Source organism: Mesocricetus auratus, unplaced genomic scaffold, assembly GCF_017639785.1.
Source record: "Mesocricetus auratus isolate SY011 unplaced genomic scaffold, BCM_Maur_2.0 Super-Scaffold_100007, whole genome shotgun sequence".
NCBI lineage: Eukaryota > Metazoa > Chordata > Mammalia > Rodentia > Cricetidae > Mesocricetus > Mesocricetus auratus.
Genome location: NW_024429191.1, coordinates 26,150,561 through 26,172,798, shown reverse-complemented (window position 1 = coordinate 26,172,798; position 22,238 = coordinate 26,150,561). Strand labels below are relative to the sequence as shown.

Here is a 22,238-nt window from a genome sequence, read left to right as displayed (position 1 = left end):
TCTAAGATGGAACTATGGGAAGGAAGTGCCATAGGACCAGTGTCTGTGAGCTGGAAGTCAGTGTCAGTGCGTCTTTGCAGGGAACTCTGGGAAGAGGAGAACTAACCTCTGTAGTTAGTCTCTGTGCATTCTCAATGGTCAGAACTTCCTGCTATGTATCTTCACTCCTTGGTACAAGCTCTTAGAAGACTTGACTTTGGGTAGAGGCATTCATGACAGCTGAGACAGTTCCCAGATTTAGTGGAGGCTGATGGCTGTCACTGAACAGTACTCATCTGCCACCAACACAAGTCCTTCAGTGAAAGACTGACTGTGTTCATCCTTGTGTTCACTCTGCATGGACGTTTCTAATTGTCTTTCAGAGCATCACTTGTACCCCCTCATTTTATATACCCTACTGTAAGAGACAGATGACGCAAGGCCATGGGTTAACTACTCTTTTGGTTGTTTTCTCCTCATAACTACCATTGTGTCCTTTAAAAAGTGCAAATCCAATCAAGTCTCCTCAGTTTATAATGGGTTAGTGGCTTCCCTTACATGGATCTCAAAATTTTGCATTGCCTGTTATCTGTGTCTTTCTCTTCCCAGCCTCTCTCTCACTATTCTTATCCTGATAGGCATGTTGGCTAGCCTTCAGTGTCTTGCCTGTGCAATGTTTTTAGCATATGTCTCTTGCTTTAAGCATTCCATTCCATAGTCGAATATAATGGTACATGCTTAAAATCTCACCACTGAAAAGGCTAAGGTAAGACATTCATGACTTCCCATCCATGCTGAACTCCATAGCAAGTTCCTGACCAGTTTGATCTATGCAGTGAGAACTGTCCCCCCCCCAAAAAAAACGCACACACACACACACAAAAGTAAATAAATATAAAGATACCACTCCAACATTATAACAAGTAAGTGATCTTACTGCTCTTGACAAAAGATTGTTGTCTTTGCACTTGTGTGAGTAGGCACTGTAAGTTTGGAACACTGGTTGGTAATGAGCTGCCTATTGCCTCACTGCGCTAGCAACAGAATTGCTGCCACAGAGATAAATATCACTGCTAAGAATGTCAGCCTTTATCTGATGAGGATTTAACTTGATGCCCCAATTGATATCTCTCTCCAGAGGAAGAGCCATGTTGCTTTGAAATGCATTGATGTCTGTGCATGTTTCTTTTGATGACATATCAAGGTAGAAAAGGGGATGCATAGAGGATGCATGGCAGAACAGGCTGTGGTGGGCAAGTCCCCGCCTCCACTTCACTTGGTAGCAAGTGTGTTACTTGTGGGCCTAACTAACTTCCCTGAATACTGGATAAAATATAGTCTTGTTAAAGCAGTCCCACCCAAAGACAGGAGCATCAAAAGCCAGTTAGGACAAGGAGAAGAGATGAAGTCAGGAGATCAAACTGTTTATCTCTAAGACAGGTTAGTCTTTGTAGAACGGGGGTGTGAACTGATGACTTGGAACAGGCCCTCACTTTATCATCTGCCTTTACCTGTACACCAACCTCTCGTATTTCCTAATGGCTTCTCCAAGGGCCATACTTTAAAGTATTCCTCTCTCTTTCCATCTGTACTCCATTGCTGAAGGATCAACTCCAAAGCCATCTGGTGTTCCAGTTTCTGTTGACCTTTGAATGCTGAAAATCACAAGGTGGATTTTTTTACGAGTACCCCCCAGTGTAGCTACTAAAGGATCCCTGTATTTACTGTAAAACTACCATTCCATTAGAATACCTTGTTTCTCTCTCCACCTCCATAAACACTTTTAATTTATTGTGGGTGTATGAACCATTGGTTCCCAATCTTCCTAATGTTGCAACCTTTTAATACAGTTTCTCATGTTGTGGTGACCCTCCCAAACACAAAATTATTTTTGCTGCTACTCTTTAATTTTGTTACTATTATGAATTGTAAATATCTGTGTTTTCTGATGGTCTTGAGTGACCCCTGTAAAAGGGTCATTTGAATCCCAAACGGTTCATGATGCATAGGTTGAGAAGTGCTGCTCTTGTACAAATGTGTGTCTGTTCACCATGTAATGCCCTCAGAGGGTGTTGGATCTGCTGGAACTTGAGTTACAGATGGTTGTGAGCTGCTATGTGAGTGCTGAGAACCAACACAGGTCCACTTCAAGAACAACAAGTACCCTTAAAGTCATTTCTCCAGCCTCAACACATTTACTCTTCAGAGAAGATCGCCAGATTTCCCTGGAAACCCAACTTCACCATACAGACAAAAGTTTTTTGCACAATTTTTCTGAAGCTCAACTTTTATCATATTTTGTTAAGGATATGATTTCATGTAGAATTATTAATTTATCATTTATTTAAAAATTAAATAAGGCAATTCTGTAGTACATGTTTAAATTTTATAATTTCATGCATAAATTGCCATATCTTTAAATATTTAGACTTGTGTGGTATACATAATTTATATAGTTAATTAGTAGAATTGTGCAGTATGCTGTTTCCTTTTCCTTCCCCCTTTTTTTTGAGTGCTATGAATTGATCTCAGAACTTCATTCATGCTAGACAAGTGCTATACTTCTGAGCTGTACTCCCAGGCCCATCTCGTCCCTTATAAATATATTGAGATAGTTTCCATGTCTCTAAATTATGACCATTCCTTTTTAGTGCCTGTGAAATTTTTCATTTTATACTTATAAAAGACATCTTTTCAGATAATGTGTTTTTGTCATAAAGTCATCTTCTATGTGTACAAAGGGGATAAGCGGCATGTCCTCCCGCTTAAGAAATAGGATGTTTGCCACTGTTGAAAGCTTCTGCTTGTGCCTCTCACATCACACATCCCATCTCTTAACTCTGGACATCGTCTCTATCCTGAAATTTGTGTTTATCATTTCTTTGTTTTTCTATATGCTTTCAGCAAATATGCTCCTCCAGGAATTGTTTGCTCTTGTTTTTTTTTTAATTTTTTAGATGTATTTTATTTTATGTATATGGGTATTTTGCTTGCATGTATGTCTATGTATCATGTGCATGCCTGGTGCTGCATAGGTCAGAGGGGGCATCAGATCAACTAGAACTGGAGTTACAGATGGTAGTGAGCTGCCATGTGGGTGCTGGGAATTGAACTCGAGTCTTCTGAAAGGGTATCTGGTGTCTTAAAGAGCTGGGCCATTTCCCTAATCTTTGTTCTTGTTTTAACTGTTCTACAAATGGAATCCCTGGTAATCATTGTCTGAATTTTATTAGTCCATGTTATATAAAATTCATTCATGCTAGCATGAGTAACTACTGTTTGTTTTCACTGTGGAAAAATAGAGCCCTCCAACTATATATCACAGCTTATGAATTTTCCTGTTTGATGAATATTTGGGCTGTGTCCAGGGTCTTGCTATTTACAGAGTGTTTTTCTGATAAGTGTTTCTCAGAGTTTCTTCAGGGTGTGTATACATCAGAACTGTTAACATCTCGTAGGCCCGGGGACAACAGGCTTTTTCCTCTAAAGGGCAAGATGGTAAATATGTAAACCCTGTGGGATATAGAATCTCTAAGAAGCAGCTCAGATCTTCCATTTTAATATGAAAACTGCATAGACAACAATGACTATACCTGTGTTCCAATCAAACATTATCCAATGGCCAGGGAAATGGCCCAGTCAGTAAAGTGCTTGCTGGATAAGCATGAGGGTCTGAGTTTGGACCCTAGCAAACACATAAAAATCTAGGCTCTAAGACAGGAAGATGCCTGAAGTTCGTTGGCCAGCTAGTCTAGCTGAATAGATGAGCTTTAGTTCCAGTGAGATACGCTGTCTCAGAAAATAAGGTGGAGAAATATTGAGGAAGACATCAAACTTCAGCCTAGACACATATGCATACATGTGTTCACACTTTCACATGCACACACAAACTTGGTTCACTTTAATCAAAAGTCCAGTGCTCTGTGTTAGGTCTTAAACACAAGACCAATGGCTGAGGTACCTATTTAATACATCAAAGTGGGCCTGGCTGCCAGTTTTCTCCCAGTGTCTCTCAGTCCCTACCCGTTACAGGGTATGGCTGGCATACTCCAACCCTTAACCTAAACTTCTCCAGCTCAGGGGCTGGGCTGCCCTTCTCCCAGCTGTCCTTCCCTATATGTAATCCTTTCATTTTGGTTACCTGGCCCTTTTTTCTACCCTTTACCTTCCTGGCCTCTTGGTCTCTTGGCTCTCTCCTTTCCCCTCCCCATTCTCCTCACATGGTTCAGGGTCATCATCACTCTTGATTCTCCCAGATGTCCCTGCCTCTCACTATGATCTCCCTCCTATCTATAATAAACTTTCTCCTCTACCATTTTTTCTTTTTCTTTTTTTCCTTTCAGTCTGCAAGATTTAGTCATCTGAACATGGCCTGCCAATTATAATTTTGATGAAACCTTCTTAACTCTTTCTGCATTTTGCCCAAAAATTCTTATGAGACTTAAGGTATATAGGTTTAAAATACATATACTAATAAAAATGTTGTTAAAAGTCTTAAGTGAATTTACTTTATTTGTGGGTAGGTATAGTGTGTTGATGGAGAAATTTCCCTCAAAGACTCATGCATTTGAACATTTGTTGGTAGGGCTGTTTGGGAACGTCACAGACATTGTAAGAGATAGAGCCTTGCTACAGAAGGTACAGCACCAGGAGAGGGGTTTTAAGATTTCACAGCCTTGCCTTACTCTCTGCTGTCCCTCTCCTTGCTTCGTCTGTGTGGGTGAAAGATGTAGTCAGCTAGCTTCCTGTCCCTACGTCTACCACCTGCTTCTGGCTTTTAGGGACTATCCCTCTGGAAAGGTAAGCCGAAATAAACTCTCTCTTCCATAAGGTGGTTTTCACCATGGCATTTCTTCACAGCAACATAAAAGTAACTATTACAGTGTTAAAGAAAGCCAAGGATATATGAAAAGCCTTCTAGAAACCTATGAGTTAGTAAGATCATTTTAAAAGTATAACTTTAAAAGATATTAATGGAACTGCCCTTCATTGGTAGACAATATTGCTCTTAGAAGACGAAGGTTTTTGAATGTAAATAATTGTACAAGACAGGGCTGGAGGGATAGCTCAGCCGTTAAAGGCTAGGCTCACAACCAAAAATATAATTGTACAAGACATAAAAATATCTCCCTTCAAGTCATGGGTCAGGGAAGTCCTAGAGGTCTCCTAAGTAACAGACTGTTGCCATTGTCCTCATTTGTCTTTCATAATAATGGTAAGACCCTACTGCTGAAGACGCCATACTTTGGTTACAGGACATAGAGAAATCATTCTTAACCTTCCTCTGTGCTGGCTGGCTTTTCTAGCAACAGGCTGCTGGGTGAGAAAAGACATCAGTGGTTTTACCCAGCACTAGACCCTGCATGCACAATAACTCACTTTTCAGGCAAGATGTGCACCCTGCTGCAATAGTTCCACATTTGTTAGAATGACTAGTTGTTTTTTGATTGAGGTCTGATCCACAGGAGAGATGTGGTAATTTGAATGAGAATGGTCCCCACAGGCTCTTATGTTCGAATACTTGGTCCCAAACTGGAGGAACTGTTGAGAAGGAATAGGAAGTGTGACCTTGTTGAAACTGTGGGCTTCAGGTTTCAAAAGGCTCATGCCATCCGCGGTGTGCTTTCTGTTTCTTGTTTGTGGGTCAGGATATGACTGACTCTCAGCTGCTGTTCCAGTGCTATCCTGCCTGTCTGTTGCCATGCCCCTCTCCCATGACGGTGATGGACTCCTATCCCCTGAAACTGTAAGTCCCAAATAATCCCTTCCTTCTATTAGTTTCCTTGGTCATGGTGTTTTGTGACAGCAATAGAAAAGTAACGAGAACAAGGGCATTTTCACATGTGGTACTGGAATCTTGATCAAAATCTGGGAAGGTCTTAGGTCTTGGGTAGAACTATGGCTAAATGCTCATGCTGCCAAATAGACTTCTACATATTTTTGTCTATACACGTAGACCTGGGCTGCTTTCAACCTTGGCCAGAGAAGCTCTTTTGTACAGTGGGCAGCAGTCAGTGAAGGGATGCCCAGATAGTTCAAATGCTCACAACAAGAGACTGAGTGTTCTGCACTAAATAGGGCATCTACCATTAGGGCTTGGGGAGCAGTGTGTATGGTGAAGAGGGAAGAATGTGGGAGCTTAAGGATCAGGAATGCTGTGAAATGCTGTCTTCTGGACATGGCATAGCGATTACATTTGTAAACTCACAACAACTGTGGTTATCTTCACACAATCAAGCCACCCAAGCATAGATGGGGTATCATAGTTCTCCAGGCCCCATGCCTTGTTGAGGAGCTATTGGCAGCTAAGAGCTGCTTGGAAAGGGACAATTATTATTGTTGGAGGATGTGGCCACTGGTAGGCTTCCCAAGCTCTGGGGGATGGCCCCACACCCACGCAGATATGGGCAGCACTAACTAAACTTCCTATATTTATATATATTTTTTTTCCTTTTAAAAAGATAAATTTGAGAGGGTAACCTGTTGGGAAAGATATAAGGGATGTTGGAAGAGAAAATAGTGGATAGATGTCCATTATGTATAGTGAAAACTCCCAAAAGAAAAATTGAAATTTATTTTAAAAAGTTCTTTGAAATGCATTTAATGTTACTGTCTATTAGTGAGTAAAGCAAATCTGCATATCAATGAGATGCATATAGTATTTATTGTTATATCGAAATTAAATATTGGGTCTGGAGAGATGACACAATGCTTAAATTTGTCCTGTTTTTGCAAATGATCCAGCACTCATATTGCGTAGCTTACAACTGCCTGAAACTCCATCTAGGAGGATGTGATGCCTCTAACCACCAAGCACACCTGCACACGTGATTTAAAGTAATGAAAACTAATCTCTAAAGTGTCAAATCTTGACTACATATTTGATACTGCAGGATATGGAACATTTTCAACATTTTTCAGACGTGACCAATACTTTGATTTTGTAATACTCGTTTATATTGACACTTCACACAAATACATATAAAACATGACAGAAATAAGTTCAGGGCTATTTTAAGAATCATGGGACATTGGTCCTGATCTCAAGCCAAAATGCATTCAAAATCATGCATGCTCACACAGTGAGACTTATATGCTAAAGGATGAGGCTAGGAAACAATTACAGGTCTTTGTTTTCTGTAATTAATTGGACAGTTGTTTTTATGAGAGCAGAAAACTGTTGTAAAAAGTCTTCAGTTCCTAATGTAATCAGACACCTTTGACTGGTGTGGTGTGCTGTGATAGTGTGTACATTGTGGAGTGTGTGGGTTGTGTGTTCAGAGCCAAGGCTGTTCTGTCAAAGTTATCTCTTTTCATTAATTCTGATTTTGAAGAGTTTTTTTGTAAATTGAGAAAACTTTAACTGTTGCCAGTGATTTGTTTGTTTGCTTGTTTGGCACTCTGCATTTAGGATTTGCACCCACAGTTTAAGATGCTTTGATTTAGATCATAGACTTCCTCGTGCCAATTGTCTGGTAAGGCCACTGCATCTTCATGTCCTGTCTTCCCTCAAATATGGACTAGACTGAATGCTCCTACTGACGAATAGCCTTTGGGAAGAGGAGAGAATGGGTACAAAGTTCGCCCAGAGGTCCGTGACCTCTACTTAAGAACCAAAGACAGGAACTAATGCTCTTGCTTCAGCCGTGGCTCACCTGGCCCACTGGGTAGGAAGTTCTACCTCAGCAGAGCAGTCAATGTCACAGAAGCCACTGTGAAGTCACTGCCAGGATGTGGGACACATGTGCAAACAGGAGACAGAATTCTTTTCGAGTTATGTGACCTTTATTATTGGAACTGCCATTAGGGAAGCTGGAATGGGCTCACCAGTGCTGCTCTCCTGAGCCCTGGTCTGTGTCGCAGCTTCCTACTTTGGATCTTACTAAACGGATTTGGCTTCAAAGATGATCCTCTCCGTTGTCTCCGTTACAGTGCCGCTGAACTCTAACTCATTGCCTTTCTCCATCTTTGTCTCTATGTTGTGCTTCTCCACCGTCTTTGTCACAATGTCTACCCCTCCTCTATCACGTGAGGTGACCCTTGGTTTTGAAGTAGGCTTTATTATGAAGCTCCTCAAAAAAGAGCCAATCTTACTGGATTTCTTACTCACAGACCCGGAGCTAGCTGCAGATCGGCTCTTCCTGGATTTATGAGCAGTCCTAGACTCACTCTTGTGAGAGGAGCCATGTCTCTTGCTCCTTGAGCTGCTGTGCCTTTTTCCTTTTTTGTCTTCTCTTGTTTTCCCGTGGCCGGATACAGACCTGTGGGAAGATGATTTCCGGCTCTTGTCCTTGCCTGAGCTTCGATGACTTGCCCCTGTCCTTCGGTGATGGGAACTTTTCCTGCTGGAATTTCTGTCCTTCTTCTCTCGTCTCTCCCGTTTTTCCTTCCGTGTATCAGAGCTAGTGTGTGAAACCTTCTGGCTTCCATCCCTTTCACACATGTAGCCTTCACTCTGCAGGGTTGACACGAGAGGAGCTTCAGGTTTGTCTGCAGCAGGCCCCTTGGTCGTCAGGGCGCCTGCAAATGCCACACTCAGGCTGCTGTCTGGAGTGGCGCCGACAGCACCTCCTGCAGAAGTAGACTCTGAGGAGGAACTAGCAGCTCCTGCCAAGACCACCTCTATAACTTCCGAGGATATGTTCGCAACAGCTGCCAGGGACTTGCTGGATCCGCTTACTCCCGATTCTTTGCTGGCCGTTCCTGCCAGAGCTGTGATTATCTGACCTGAGCCTGGAGACTTGGCTGCTGCCATGCTTACAGCACCTGAGGGAGAGCCTGTAGCTGGCCCCACCCTTGCCACACCTGCTGAGGGGCCTGTTGTGACTCCTGTAGCTACTGTGCCACCTGCTGCCCCTGCTGCCACCCCTTTGGTAGGTCCTCGACTACTGATGACTGCAGAAGCTGTAGTAGCCGGTTGTGTTCCCTCTCCTCCAGCAAATGCAGCAGACGTGGCTCCTGACACATCTCGGAGCTTTTGACGCCCGGAATCCTGATCCCCTTCTCCGTGGATCTCTGAGCCCTGTGCCAAGGGGAGGATAAACAGTAAGATAGAGATGGCAGAGAGGCCAGAATGCTCAGGTCCTCTCTCACCCCAGAGCTCAGTAACCCAGGAGCTTCTTATTGAAATCATCCTATCTGAATTCCCATTTATTAGAAGATCCCTCCCACTGCACCCAGTCCATGGCCACTCAGTTGCACCTGAGAAATTCTAGAGCAAAAGGAAGCACTATTATAGAATATATTTTCCACATTTGTGTTTGTCTTTGAGGGCACTTTTCTACAAATGGAATTGTTGGGTTAGGAATACACTAAGCATGCCGATGGCCTTGAAACCACTTGTGTAGGCACACACATAGGGATTGTGCTTATTTTAAAAAATCACATAATAGTCACAGGGTGACAGATCATGACTCAAGAGAAGGAAGTTAAAAGTGTTCTAGACTGAAAAGCTGATCTCAGAAGTAGATTAGTGGTCACCAGAACCTGGGAGGGCTACTAGGGAGCAGGAATGTAGAGAATATGACTAATAGATACGGTTAGATAAGAGAAGTAACTTCCTATGTCTTATGTTCCTGAAGAATAACTATGATAACCATTAATCTTATCTCACTAATGAGTAGAGAGGGTTTTCCATATTCCTAGCACAAGGAAATGATCACTATCTGGGGTACTAGACATGCCAACCATCCAAGTTTGATCACTACATATTAAACAGAAGTATCAATATGTCACAGTATACCATATTAATATGTATTATATATATATGCATATATATATATATCCATCAAAATTTGAAATGTAATTTGGTCAGGTGTTGTGACACCTGCCAGCAGATGAGGCCATCTGCACTTTGGAGGCTGAGACAGGAGAATGGCCAATTCAAGGCCAGCCTGAGCTACATAGTGGGTTGAGTTCCAGGCCAGGCTGGGATACATCTTGAGATCTTGCATCCAAAAGAAGAGAGTATATATATATATAATCTATTCCCTTCATTGTATATATTACACAATATTCCACAACATAGGAGGCTGAGCTGGTGTATAAAGAGTTTAAGAATAACCCATTAGGAAGTTATAAGGTTCACCTATAGTCTTGGACGTGAGGCAGAATGATTGATAGTTTAGGCCTCTGACATTAAGCCTTATGAGACATTTTGGAGAAGTAGTTTGGCCTCCCAAAGTAATAGTTAAGTCCCTAGTGGTGGCACAGGACCCTTTCAAATGTAGCACTTTTCCCAGGCGGGCCTCAGAAAGCACCTGCATCTCTGTGGGACCTGCTCTGTGTTGCCCCCTCCCAAAACCCCCCGACCCTGTTTAAGTCTTTAGAAACTTACCAGTAGGCTTTTGGCTTCCTCTGGGGTAGCTATGTCACCGTTGGGAAGTGTTGGACTACTGCAACTGTCTGTTGGTGGCCTCAGGAGATAGACGAGTTTTTCCCAGTAGCAAAAGAGATCTTCCCGTGCGTCAGAAGAGGGACACAGCTGCAGGTAAAAAGTCCGGCCCGTGGCAAGCTTCAGGCGCAGCTGCTGTTTCTCACGGTCGTGAATGGAGATCTTGACAAACTTCAAAGGAAGCAGCCTGGTGAGCTCTAAAGTCTTCGAAGGCTTGCGACCTCTCCCCTTGATGAACCGGGCCCGTCTGGCATGTTCTTCACAGACTTTAGCTGGTCGGGCCAGCAGCATGACATCGGGTAGTGGGAGGACCGGGCTGGTGGATGCAATGCACACAGTCACCATTCGGACGCGGTTGTGGACATCAATCACCTCTCCTTTTTTGCTAATCTGGATAAAGTCGCTCTCAAACATCGGTGCATACTTGAAAATATCATACTCTCCTCCCTTGTACAGTTGTCGCTGTAGGTTTCCCATGGAGGTGTTGAACACGCCCATGGATCGGTAGCTGTGGGCAGTGTAATAAGGTAACAAACATTCACTGCTCATGGTTCTCTTCATTCCAGGCATCGCTGCCAGCCACAAATCGTGTCCCCAAGAGAGGGAGGGAGTGAAGGCAATTGCCCATCTCCCAGCAAGGTTTCTGCCTACATCTCCTCATGCTTTCACAGTTATCCTCTGCTGTCCTTTGTGACCTGTCACCAGCACACACCCCTTTGTCCTGGACTCTCAAGCAGTCACCCCCTCAAAGCGGGATCAGCAGCCTCCTCCGACTCCAGCCACACCACCACCTCCATGGGGGACAGGCTGCACCCTGCCAGGGTGTACATATGGGTGTGCTGGACATTTTTTAAATTGGACTGTCGGATGCTTGAGTTATAAGCCATTCTGCTTTTGTCAGTATCTAGGATGTGTGTCACCAGTTCTGTCATTGGTCTCATGACACTCTCCTAAGGGCCATCTTCCTGCAAATACCTGTTTCCTTCAACTGGATGACCTCCTGGGGTACAATCCTAGTGGTGGAATATAGTTTACTAATGGCAGGACCTCATCTGGATTCTGATTCACCAAGGTCTCTGTGTAACAGCACAATCCTGGAAGACTCTCAGAGGTTGTTAAAGGAATGGTCCCCCCCCCCTGCAACTTGTTAGGACCAGAGTTTTATCAATACATACAGCTGTCTTGACCATGTTCTCAAAGCCGTAAATTACGGGCAGGAAATCAAGGCTGCAGATTACCTTGCTTAGGGTCAGAGTTCAAGGCTGGATTCTAAACCAGTCTTGTAACTGCTGTGAGAGCTTGATCTGACAGGCTAGGAACCTGTCAAACTCCAGCTCACTATCCACAGCAAGGCTGGTAGTCAGCAGTATGTGGGGTTGGGTGTCACCAGGAACCGCAGGGATTCACAGGTACTCAATCACAGTAGGATTTCCCGAAATGGTATGCTTGCCACTTCACCCCCATGCCTGCCTGATAAACCACTCATGTTTGGTTTCTCTGAATGGTTTTTCAGAGAAACTGTAGCAAATGTGTGTTTCTGGAGTTTTTTCACTTGGCAGAAGGTGATGAAGCTAAAATCCCCCTCCTCCAGTTAGAAAAGTACTTCTGAAATAAACCCACACCCACCCCCCACACCCTGTGATTGCTGTGTGGAGATCTTGAAATAAACTCAAGCCACAGAAAAACCTTTTTTCTGTCTTCATGTTCACCTCAGTGTGGAGTGCACCATAGCTTTTCAGTAAATATGGACCTGTGTCTACTGAGGCTCACTCTCCCATGCACTTATGTAGCAAAAAAATTTAATAAACAAGCATTTAGTTCACTACCAAAAGGGTAAGGACATTGAAAAAAAGTAAGGTTCTTCACCACAGAAGAACTAAAATATTTTTTGAAAGCTATTGGGTTATTTCTCCATAAAGAGTAGCACAGTAGCTTGTAAGGGGATAATAATTAAAAGTCAATAATACTAGATTTTATTGACTAAGAAATAGTTTCTCTCTCCTTCCTTACTCACTTTCTCCCACTTGGCCCTGTCCGCATATAATGTACAATATATATTATACTATTACATATTATAAAATATATTTTTCATGTCTGTCGCATATGTATTACTAAAATGAGAGATTTGTCTAGCATGTATGAAAATCTGAGTTGAATCTCTAGCATTGAGAATTTACATTATTTCTTCTTTTAATTGATACAGGGCTGGTCAAATCCCTCAGTAGGTAAAGGCCTTTGTTGCTAAATTGGTGACCTTAGTTTGATACCAGGAACCCACATAGTGGAAGGAGAGAACCAACTCCCAAAAGTTGCCCTCTGACCTCCACATGTTTTGTCATGATGTACACATATGCACACACACATACACACACCTAATAAGAGTAAACAATTCAAAAACTGAGACAAATCATGGTCATATTACTGAGAACTTGCTATAAGCCAAGCATGGTCCTAATTGGTTTATGTTAAGAAAATACTTTTCTTCAAAATATCCCTATAAAATGTAGGTCTGACTATCATCCTTATTGTATAGGGGTGGGGACAAGGCTCATAGAAATTAGGCAACTTCAGTAAGGTCCCAGGAAATGCTAGTCCCCAAACATACAGTGGTTAAAATTATACTAGGTCGGGTCACACTAGTGTAAGGTAAATATATAAGTACCATGCAACCTAAATTGGCCCAATTTAGCTTCATTAGAAGCATGCTCTGTGCTGCACCCTGTTCTGAGAACACAGCAATGGATGAGTGTACTTGGTCTTGGGAAGCCTTGTAGAGATTATAAGCAAGTGTGTAATACAGTATGCCTAATGCTGGTAAGAACTGTGGAGAAAGAGAAGTAGGCCTGTGCACAGGAAGGCTACCAGAGAAAGCAGGAGCAGAGGACTAAGGAAGATGTGGCAGGAACAGGCCTCAGGTTTTCATGAGATCCCTGAGCATGCAGGTGTTGGCTTTTTTTCTTGTTTGATAGTTTTGTCATATTCTGATTTGTTTGTCTTTTTGCTTATTTTATTATTATTCTTTAGATACCTGTTTCTTTTCTAATGAGGGACAGAAAGGAGTGAATCCAGAGGGGAGGGGAGGTAGGGAGGGACTGGGAAGAATGTGGGGATGGGAAACCATAATCAGACTATATTGTATGAAAAGAACCTATTTTTTATAAAAGAAGAAAAATGAAGGAGGAGAAGGAAGAAGAGGAGGGGAGGAGGAAAAAGAGGAGGAGGAGGAGAAGGAGAAGAAGGAGAAGAAGAAGAGGAGGAGGAGGAGGAGGAGGAAGAAGAAGAAGAAGAAGAAGAAGAAGAAGAAGAAGAAGAAGAAGAGGAAGAGGAAGAGGAAGAAGAAGAAGAAGAAGAAGAAGAAGAAGAAGAAGAAGAAGAAGAAGAAGAAGAAGAAGAAGAAGAAGAAGAAGAAGAAGAAGAAGAAGAAGAAGAAGAAGAAATGATGACCTTTGAGCAAAGGATAAAGAGGATGAGGGGGAGACAGGCAGCAGTGAAGCTTGATGAAGAGCATCTTGGAGGCATAGCAAGAAAACACAGCCCTGTAGCCAAACATGCTTGGCATGTTTAAGAAGATGCCCAAGGAGGCTCTGGGCCAGGGACAGAGTGAAGCTGGTGAAGAAGGGTTGGCGTTGAGGCTAAGAGGTGAGTAGTCAAAGGACAAACGACCAGGAGGGTTGTCAGCAGCTGCTGCAGCCTGAGCACTTCCTTCCCTCCTCAAATAAAGTCAGGTCACCAACATCCTGAACACATAGAAGGCATTGTAGATGAGCTACAGTGAAGCAAAGTTAGCACGTTTATTAAGTCAGGAAGTTACATAGGAAAAGGACAGTACACAGTCCAAGACCGGTACAGGCTTCTCAAGAGAGAGCCATGCTTAGGTGCCATTGCAGTCATTTTACCTGTGATCCTGTAGCGTTCTAAGTTGAATTCCCAAAGCACATAATTACAAGACTTAACAATTAAGTAAAACTCCATACTTAGGTAAAACAGAGCTTCATGTTTAAATTGCATGAACTGGCTCACATCTTTTTAAAGGAATATTTATTTGTTTGTTTTTGTTTGTTTACTTATGTGTGCATGCCCATTTGCCATATTGTGCATGCAGAGGTCAGAGGATAGCATGCAGGAGTCAGCTCCCTTCTTTCATCCTGTGAGGTCAAATTCAGGCATCAGCCTTGGCAGCAAGTTCTTTTACCTATGGAGCTATCTCCCTGGCCCTAATTTATTAATTTTTTATCTTAATGGATTTCCTTTTCTAAATGAAATTGTAAGGTGGCTTTATAAAGTGCATCTTTTAGATTTAGAGATGAAAGAAGAATGCTTACGTGACAAACTCAAGGTTTTGGAACATTCTGGCAGGTGACTCGTTTTTAGCATCCTTGTTTGCAATGTTTTAGAATGTTAAACGCTGTCTCTGTCAGCAACATCAATTGTATTTGTTGTGGTAAGTTTCAGACTCCCATCCAGATTCCAGAGTGAGGTGCTCCTTTCTCCTCCTGTGTCCTCCTAATTTTCCCTTCTTTTTATCCTCACTCAGAATTTGACTTGTAGGGAAAGATTAGGTGGACACATTTTGTTCCACCAAGTCTAGAACCTACACAAAAGGAAGTAATACTTCCGGTATACAGATTTTCAAGAATACTATGCCAGTAAAACTACATTCTTAGAAGAACAGCAATTCAAGCCTGGATACAAAAAAATAGCTTTATTCAGATCTAACTCTGGCACAGAATTCCATAACCTGCGAATGAAAACCCAAAATCATAGTTAAATTCCTGATTTTTAAAGCTGTGTGGAAATATACCTCCTACTCTCAGAGTTTAAAATCAGGCAAATTGCCTAGCATTTGAGCTACATTTAGTGATTGCCCACCATGTTGTACCCTTCATTAATTATGCCAAAAGTATGCAGGTTGCCAAAATGCATTTCAGAAAGTATGAACCACGACTCTTACGCAAACATAGGAATCACTGTAATCCACCAATGGGGGAGCATTCAGGATGCTGAAACTGGTTCAAGTGAGAATTAGAAAAGAATTCCAGAGTGATGTTACCAGGCTAGGTAGAAAACCAGTCCACTGTCTCATTGCACCGAAACAGTACACAGGCTTTGGGATCACACTTTCTGCTGAGCAGAGATCATTTGTGTCTCTTGAATGAAGGTCTGCAGGTAATTAAGGAGCTTAACAGAACTGAAACTTTAATCAGTAGGATATAGCTTTCACAGGAGGTTGAAGTGTGATGGCTGTACAATGTCATGAATATGCTAAAAAATTGAGTTGTACACTTTCATTGGTTCAACTTTGGCATGTAAGACATATCTTACTAACGCATTAAAAAATAACAGCTGTTCATGTATGTTTTGCCTTAGCTAAACAACTTATACATGAAAGACCTAAACATAGTGTGTCTCCCCCACTCCACACCACTGTGTATGTGTGTGTGTGCATATGCACGCCCATGCCCGTGTCTATGCATGTGTGTGCATATACAATATGTATATGCAGTGTGTGTGTGCATTCATGTAAGTAAATGTGGGCACACACATGCCATGGCATGTATGTGGAGGGCAGAGGACAACCTAGGCCCCTAAGCTTACAGAGGAAGCACCTTTACCTGTTGAACCATCTCCTTGGTCCCCAATGTTATTCTTAAAATCATGTTATTCTAAAAAATATGATAATAGAGTATAATACTTAATTCTTAAATAATCAATGCAGTGGCATTATTTTCATTTCTTTATGGGATAATTAAGTAACTCTTAGGTGAGAATATTAAATAAGCTTGATTAAGACACAGTAAGGTACAAATTGTCTGTTCTGCACTTTTTCTTTAAAAGGAATGTTGTGGAGCATGAAAGCACTATGATCTATGCTCACAGTCTACAAACTGCAGAACATTCTTTAAAGACACAGAGAAAACAGGGAGACAGATATAGATAATAGAGGAATAGGGGCTGGGTAGTCGAGAAGGTGCATCTGATAATTATCACTGTATTTACAATCAACAATAACTTTTTGTGAGAAAGAATACCATCAAAAACAGATTCTAAGGTTACTTGTCTATACATTTTAAATCCGGTTAAGGTATAAAAGAGGTGAAGCTTGAGAGTATAAAATCATATGCTGCATATTAAGTATAGACATGCAGGAATTTGAACATTTACTATGAAAGACGTTACAAGCCAATAGTGTGTTCCCATTATCATTTTGAACAGCAAGGCAGAGAAGCTGCTATATATAGCCTTTTCAATGAGTCTGCAGCCTGGGGAAGGGATGTTGTGTGCTAGGCAGGATGTGAGGGTGGGGAGATTTCCATACTATACACAATACGTACCAACTGGGTAAATCCCCAGGCCTAAAATATAATCCACAGTACTTTCGTGTTGGGTGCTGCACGGTGGGTGGTGTGGGATGAGCTGTGGTTTACCCTGGGCACCAGGACTTGAAGAAGCCACTTGATTTCTGCATTGCCTTCCTGCTGTCTGGAAAGACCACAGGTACCTGAATCTTCCCCTGAGGGTCAGCATGCAAATCAGCTCACTCCTGCCCTGGGGCCAAGAGGAAAGAAGCTGGCATACAAGACAGCTGCAGCAGATCAAAAGAGTTGTGTTGTTTAATAGTATGCCCTGCTGTCTCCTCCTCCTTCTGCCTTACTCCGTGGTGCTCAGCTGTACTCTCAACAAAAATTCTTCCCTGCTCAGCTAGGTCTTAGGACTCTTCCCCGAATTTCCTACTTGGCTCTCTCTATTCATGCAGTGTGAGCTATCCCACCTCAAGTCTTAGGTTTATTTATTTGGTGTTAACACTGAAAAGGACTGCAGCTAAATACACATGCATGCATGCATGCATACACACAAACACACACAATCACTTAGAGATAAAACAAGCTACTGACAATGGAGTACTATTCAGAGAAAAAAACAATGGAATCTTGAAATTTGCAGGCAAATGGATGGCACTAGAAGAAACCATCCTGAGTGAGGTAACTCAGTCACAAAAAGACAAACATGGTATGTACTCACTCATATATGGATTTTAGACATGGATCAGTACCAGCCTACAATCCCACCGCCAGCAAGTCTGGGGTGGAGGGAGGACCCTAAGAGAGATATACATGGAACCCCAGAGAAGGGGAATGAGGCAGTTATCTCCTGAGCTGATTGGGAGCATGGGGGGAGGGGAGAGGGAGCTGGGAGAAAGAGAAGGGGTTAAGAGGAGGAGGAGGACATGGGAGAGCAGGAAGGTTGAGTCAGGGGAAGAATAGAGGAGAGCAGGATGAGAGATACCATAATAGAGGGAGCCATTCTAGGTTTGAGGAGAGATCTGGCACTAGTGAGATTTCCAGAGACCTACAAGGATCACACCAACTGGCAATCTAAGCAATAGTGGAGAGGCTACCTTAAATGCCCTCCCCTGATAATGAGATTGATGACTACCTTATATGCCATCCTAGAGCCTTCATCCAGTGACTGAGGGAAACAGAAGCAGACACCCACTGCTAAACACTGAACTGAACTCCTCGAATACAGTTGCAGAGAGGAAGGAATGATGAGTAAAGGGGGTCAAGACTAGGCTGGTGAAACCCACAGATATTGCTGTCTTGAACAAGGGAGAGCTCATGGATCCCAGACTGATGGCTGAGAGGCCAGCATGGGACTGATCCAGACCCCTGAATGTGGGTGTCAGTGAGGAGGCCTTCCCAATCTATGGAGCTTTAGTAGATCAGTATTTATCCCTGGCTTACAAATGGACTTTGGGAGCCCATTCCACATAAAGGGATGCTCTCTCATCCTAGACACATGAGGGAAGGCCTAGGCCCTGCCCTGGATGAAATGACAGACTCTGGAGATCCACCATGGAGAGCCTCACCCTCCCTGAAGAGCAGAGTGGGGATTGGGTGGGGGGTTAGGGGCTTAGTGGGGGTGGGGGAGAAGGAGAGGGAGAAGTAGTTGGGATGTGAAGCAAGCTTGTTTCTAATTTAAAATTTAATAAGGAAAAAAATAAAGATGTTTATACTTTCAATGTCATTACTTTTGTAGTCAAAAGAATTTTTATTTAATAGTCATTACTATATAACTATTCTTTACATTATGTCTTCTATTATTATTATTAATTATTTATTGGCATATTGTGCCATGTACACATTTGGTGGTTAGATAACTTCTAAAGTCAGTTCTCTGATTCCACTGAAGATGGTTAAAACTTGGGTCATCAGGGATGTGTGGCAATTGCTTTTAATTGTACAGCCATCTTGTTTATACACTTTATAATTATTATTATTTTTAAATGCACATATTATTCTATCGTGCATATTGAGGAATACAGAAGACTAATTATCTGGGAGTGTTTGGGAGTAACTAAGAAGACACCACATGTTCACCTTGGAAAGAGATCTACAATATTTTTTCTTCCTTCTTAGACTCATCATTGCAGCTCTGCTTTAGTCTGAAACACATGGTAATTTCTCATATATATATTCTTCTGGTAGCACGCCTCTGGCCATACTGTAAACATGCGGTTGTTAGCAATAAATTCAATGCCTCAACTTAGTGTTACAGTACTACCCAACTTGTATGTGTGACAAATTCACATAAAATTTATGACATTTATTTTCTATGTTCTCTCATGTACTTGATGTTATGAAAATGATAGCAAGCTAATCTGCTACTATATATATGTATATATATCTTTCATTTAATGTTATAATTCTCAATAACACTTATGAGAATAGTATCCTTTAGGGAACAACAAAAAATGAAATCTTGAGTTCAGTGTCAGCATGGGTGTTGGGAGAGAAGCTGATATCTGTTAGAAAAGTTTAGGAATGAAAAGATAGATTATTCCTTTATTATTTGTTAAGTTTTATGTGATAGTTACCATCATCAGAGATGTTCAAAGCTGTCACACAGTCATAATGGAAGTGAAAAGTCTTATATTTTCTTCAACTTTACAGCTTCAAAATTCTACTGTGACTCGCTGGACATTATCTCAGTTCTGTGTTGATTACTGATGGACTTGGGGGTTGGAACTCATATTCAAGATCATGGAGTCAATATTTGAAGAGGACTGTTGCTCTGTACATGGTGGAAAATTGGAATGCCATTCTGATGCATGCAGAGCAAGCAGTTGGTAATGGGAGAAGTGAGCCAAAGAAATCAGACTCACATTATAATGTTAATAGTGTTTGGGTCAATATCTGGACCAGGTGTTTCCAAGTTGTTTGCATTTTATTCAATAATAAAATAAAGGTCCATGTAGAATGCCAAGTACTGAGGAGACTTAATTTAAGCCAAAGCAACAGGAAAGACCAGAATATACTACACAGAAACAGGTGGCCATTTGAGTGAACACACTGAAGGGCTCAACTTGTTCTTTTTGTGACTTTAATGAGGGAAGGACATTTTGAATACTAAAATGCAGTGAGAATGAATCTTTGATTTTAGCACTAGAGTAGGTAACAGTCATTTTTTTCTATTTATGTTCCCTTTCCTAATACATCTTATTTTACATTGTCCAATTTTGCTGGGTATAATGTGGAAAAATAAAGGCTACTCTCTAAACAAAACAACAACAACAATAACAAAAAACAAGCTACTGAGAGGTAGAGGTGTGAACAATCCAGGATCTCGCATGAAACAACAATCACAAGTAAATAGTTTAACTCTTGGGGAAAAAAATCAAAAAGTGTAAAACATTAACATTGATTAGAAATGATTTCAAGTTTCATTTACTGACTTGATTTTTATGCCAAAAACATGGACCGCTTTTGTAACTACATTTGTATTTAGATTTTGTTTGTCACCCTTATTTTTATTTTATGTGTTAGGTGTTTTGCCTGCCTGTATGTTTGAGCACTACATGCATGCAATGCCCTCAGACACTAGTAGTGGGCACTGAACTCCCTGGGACTGTAGTTAGCAGACTGTTGTGAGCTACCATGCAGGTACTGGGAATTGAACCTGGGTTCTCTGGAAAAGTAGCTGTTGCTCTTAATAAATAAGCCAACTCCCCAGTCCCAGTTATATTTGTATGGTATGAACGCCTTTATTTCCAGCATTTGGGAGGCAGAAGATGGAGGATCTCTGTGAATTTGAAGCCAGCCGGGTCTACACAGCAAGTTCCTGAACAGCCAGGATTACATACTGAAATCCTGTCTCAAAGGTAAAATAAAATAAAGCAAGTAATTTTTTAAAACTATGGACATTTATTTTTTCTTTTTTAATTTAAATTAGAAACAAGCTAGCTTCACATGTAAATCCCAACTCCCTCTCCCTCCCCTCCTCCCTCCCCTCCTCCCCCAACCCCCCACCCCATCCCCCCTCTGTTCCTCATGGAGGGTGAGGCCTTCCATGGGGAATCCTCAAAGTCTGTCATATCATCCTGGTAGGGTTCAGACCCTCCCCTATGTGTCCAGGCTGAGAGAGCATCCCTCCATGTGGAATGAACTCCCAAAGTTCATTTGTACACCAGGGATAAATACTTATCTAATAAGGTCCCATAGATTGCCAAGGCCTCCTCACTGACACCCATATTCAGGGCGTCTCGATCAGTCCCATGCTGGCCTCTCGGGCACCAATCTGGGGTCCATGAGCTCCCACTTGTTCATGTCAGCAAAACAAGTAATTTTTTAATTAAAAACAAAAAAACTTACCACTAAGCCTCCTGGTTATTTCCGTTAACACTGACAATAACTTCTCCTTTTCTTCTTCCTCCTCCTCCCCTGCTCCTCCCTTCTCCTTATTTTATGTGTATGTGTGTATACCTGTGTGAATGTGTGTGCATGTCCATGGAGGCCAGAAGAGGTATTGGCTCCCCTGGAGCTGGAGCTACAGTGGTCATGAGCTGCCTAATGCATGCTGGGAACCGAACTCAGGTTCTCTGGAAGAACATCAAGCACTCTTAGTCACTGAACCATCTCTTCAGCCCCTATCACGACTTCTAATCAAACTGATGATTTCTGATAAAGGACATTTTATTCTTTTATTTTAAACTAGAAATTTAAATATAACAATATTATTTTTCTGACAAGTAAGTTAAAAAGCTATCCAGTTTCATTTGTTAGAAGTATGATTGCAATATAAACTTTCTGACATTGTGTGTGTGTGTGTGTTCTCCTTCCTCTGCTGGCAGAACTTTGGTGTGACTTAGAGAATCACCCCTCCCAACCCTGATGTGGGATAATGCTCTTGTTACCTGTAAAGATTTATCATTCCTATTGGTCTAATAAAATGCCAATTGGACAGTAGCCAGGCAGCCAGACACAGAGGAAGCAAGACAAGAATGCCTTACTGAGAAAAGGTACAAAGCCATGTGGCTAAACATAGATAAGAATTATGGGTTAATTTAAGATCTTGTTAGTAATAAGCCCAAGCAATAGGCCAAACATTTTATGATTAAAATAAGCCTCTGTGTGTTTATTTGGGACTGAACAGCTGCAGAACGAGGCAGGACAGAAGCTTCTGTCCACACACCCCCAAATCCAGAAACAGCTAGAATTTCACAACCTTGACAGATAGTCATAGAGAAGCGCTCAAGCTCAGGTCTTCAGCAGCTCAAGTCTCAAAGCATTTGACAGCAGCAACCAGGTGGGAGCAGCAAGCAGCAGGTAGCATGGTCTACTGTCACAGCTCCCATAGTTGTACGCTTAGCTCTTCGGGTGTTACAGCTCTTGTCTATGCCTTAGAAGTCAGAATTCCTGAGCTCTTAGAAGTAACCAATATGGTAGACTGATTCCCATTTTCCTGAGGAATCTTCATACTGATTTCCAAAGTGGCTGTATGAGTCGGCACTCCCACCAGCAGTGAAGGAGTGTTCCCCTTTCTCCACATCCTCTCCAGCAAAAAGTGTCATTGGACTTTTTTATTTTAG

The 22,238-nt window shown here is 42.0% G+C and overlaps 1 protein-coding gene across 1 annotated transcript; it reads right to left on the bottom strand.

Annotated features, from left to right (window-relative positions):
• Positions 1 to 7,745: 7,745 nt before the first annotated feature.
• On the bottom strand, positions 7,746 to 11,035 carry Fam71b (family with sequence similarity 71 member B). The gene is made up of 2 exons (XM_005071894.4): positions 10,316 to 11,035; positions 7,746 to 9,001 (listed from the first exon to the last, which is right to left on the bottom strand). Exons 1-2 carry the CDS (start codon positions 10,940 to 10,942, stop codon positions 7,862 to 7,864), a joined length of 1,767 nt encoding a protein of 588 aa, XP_005071951.1. The 5' UTR covers positions 10,943 to 11,035; the 3' UTR covers positions 7,746 to 7,861.
• Between the last annotated feature and the right edge of the window lie 11,203 nt (positions 11,036 to 22,238).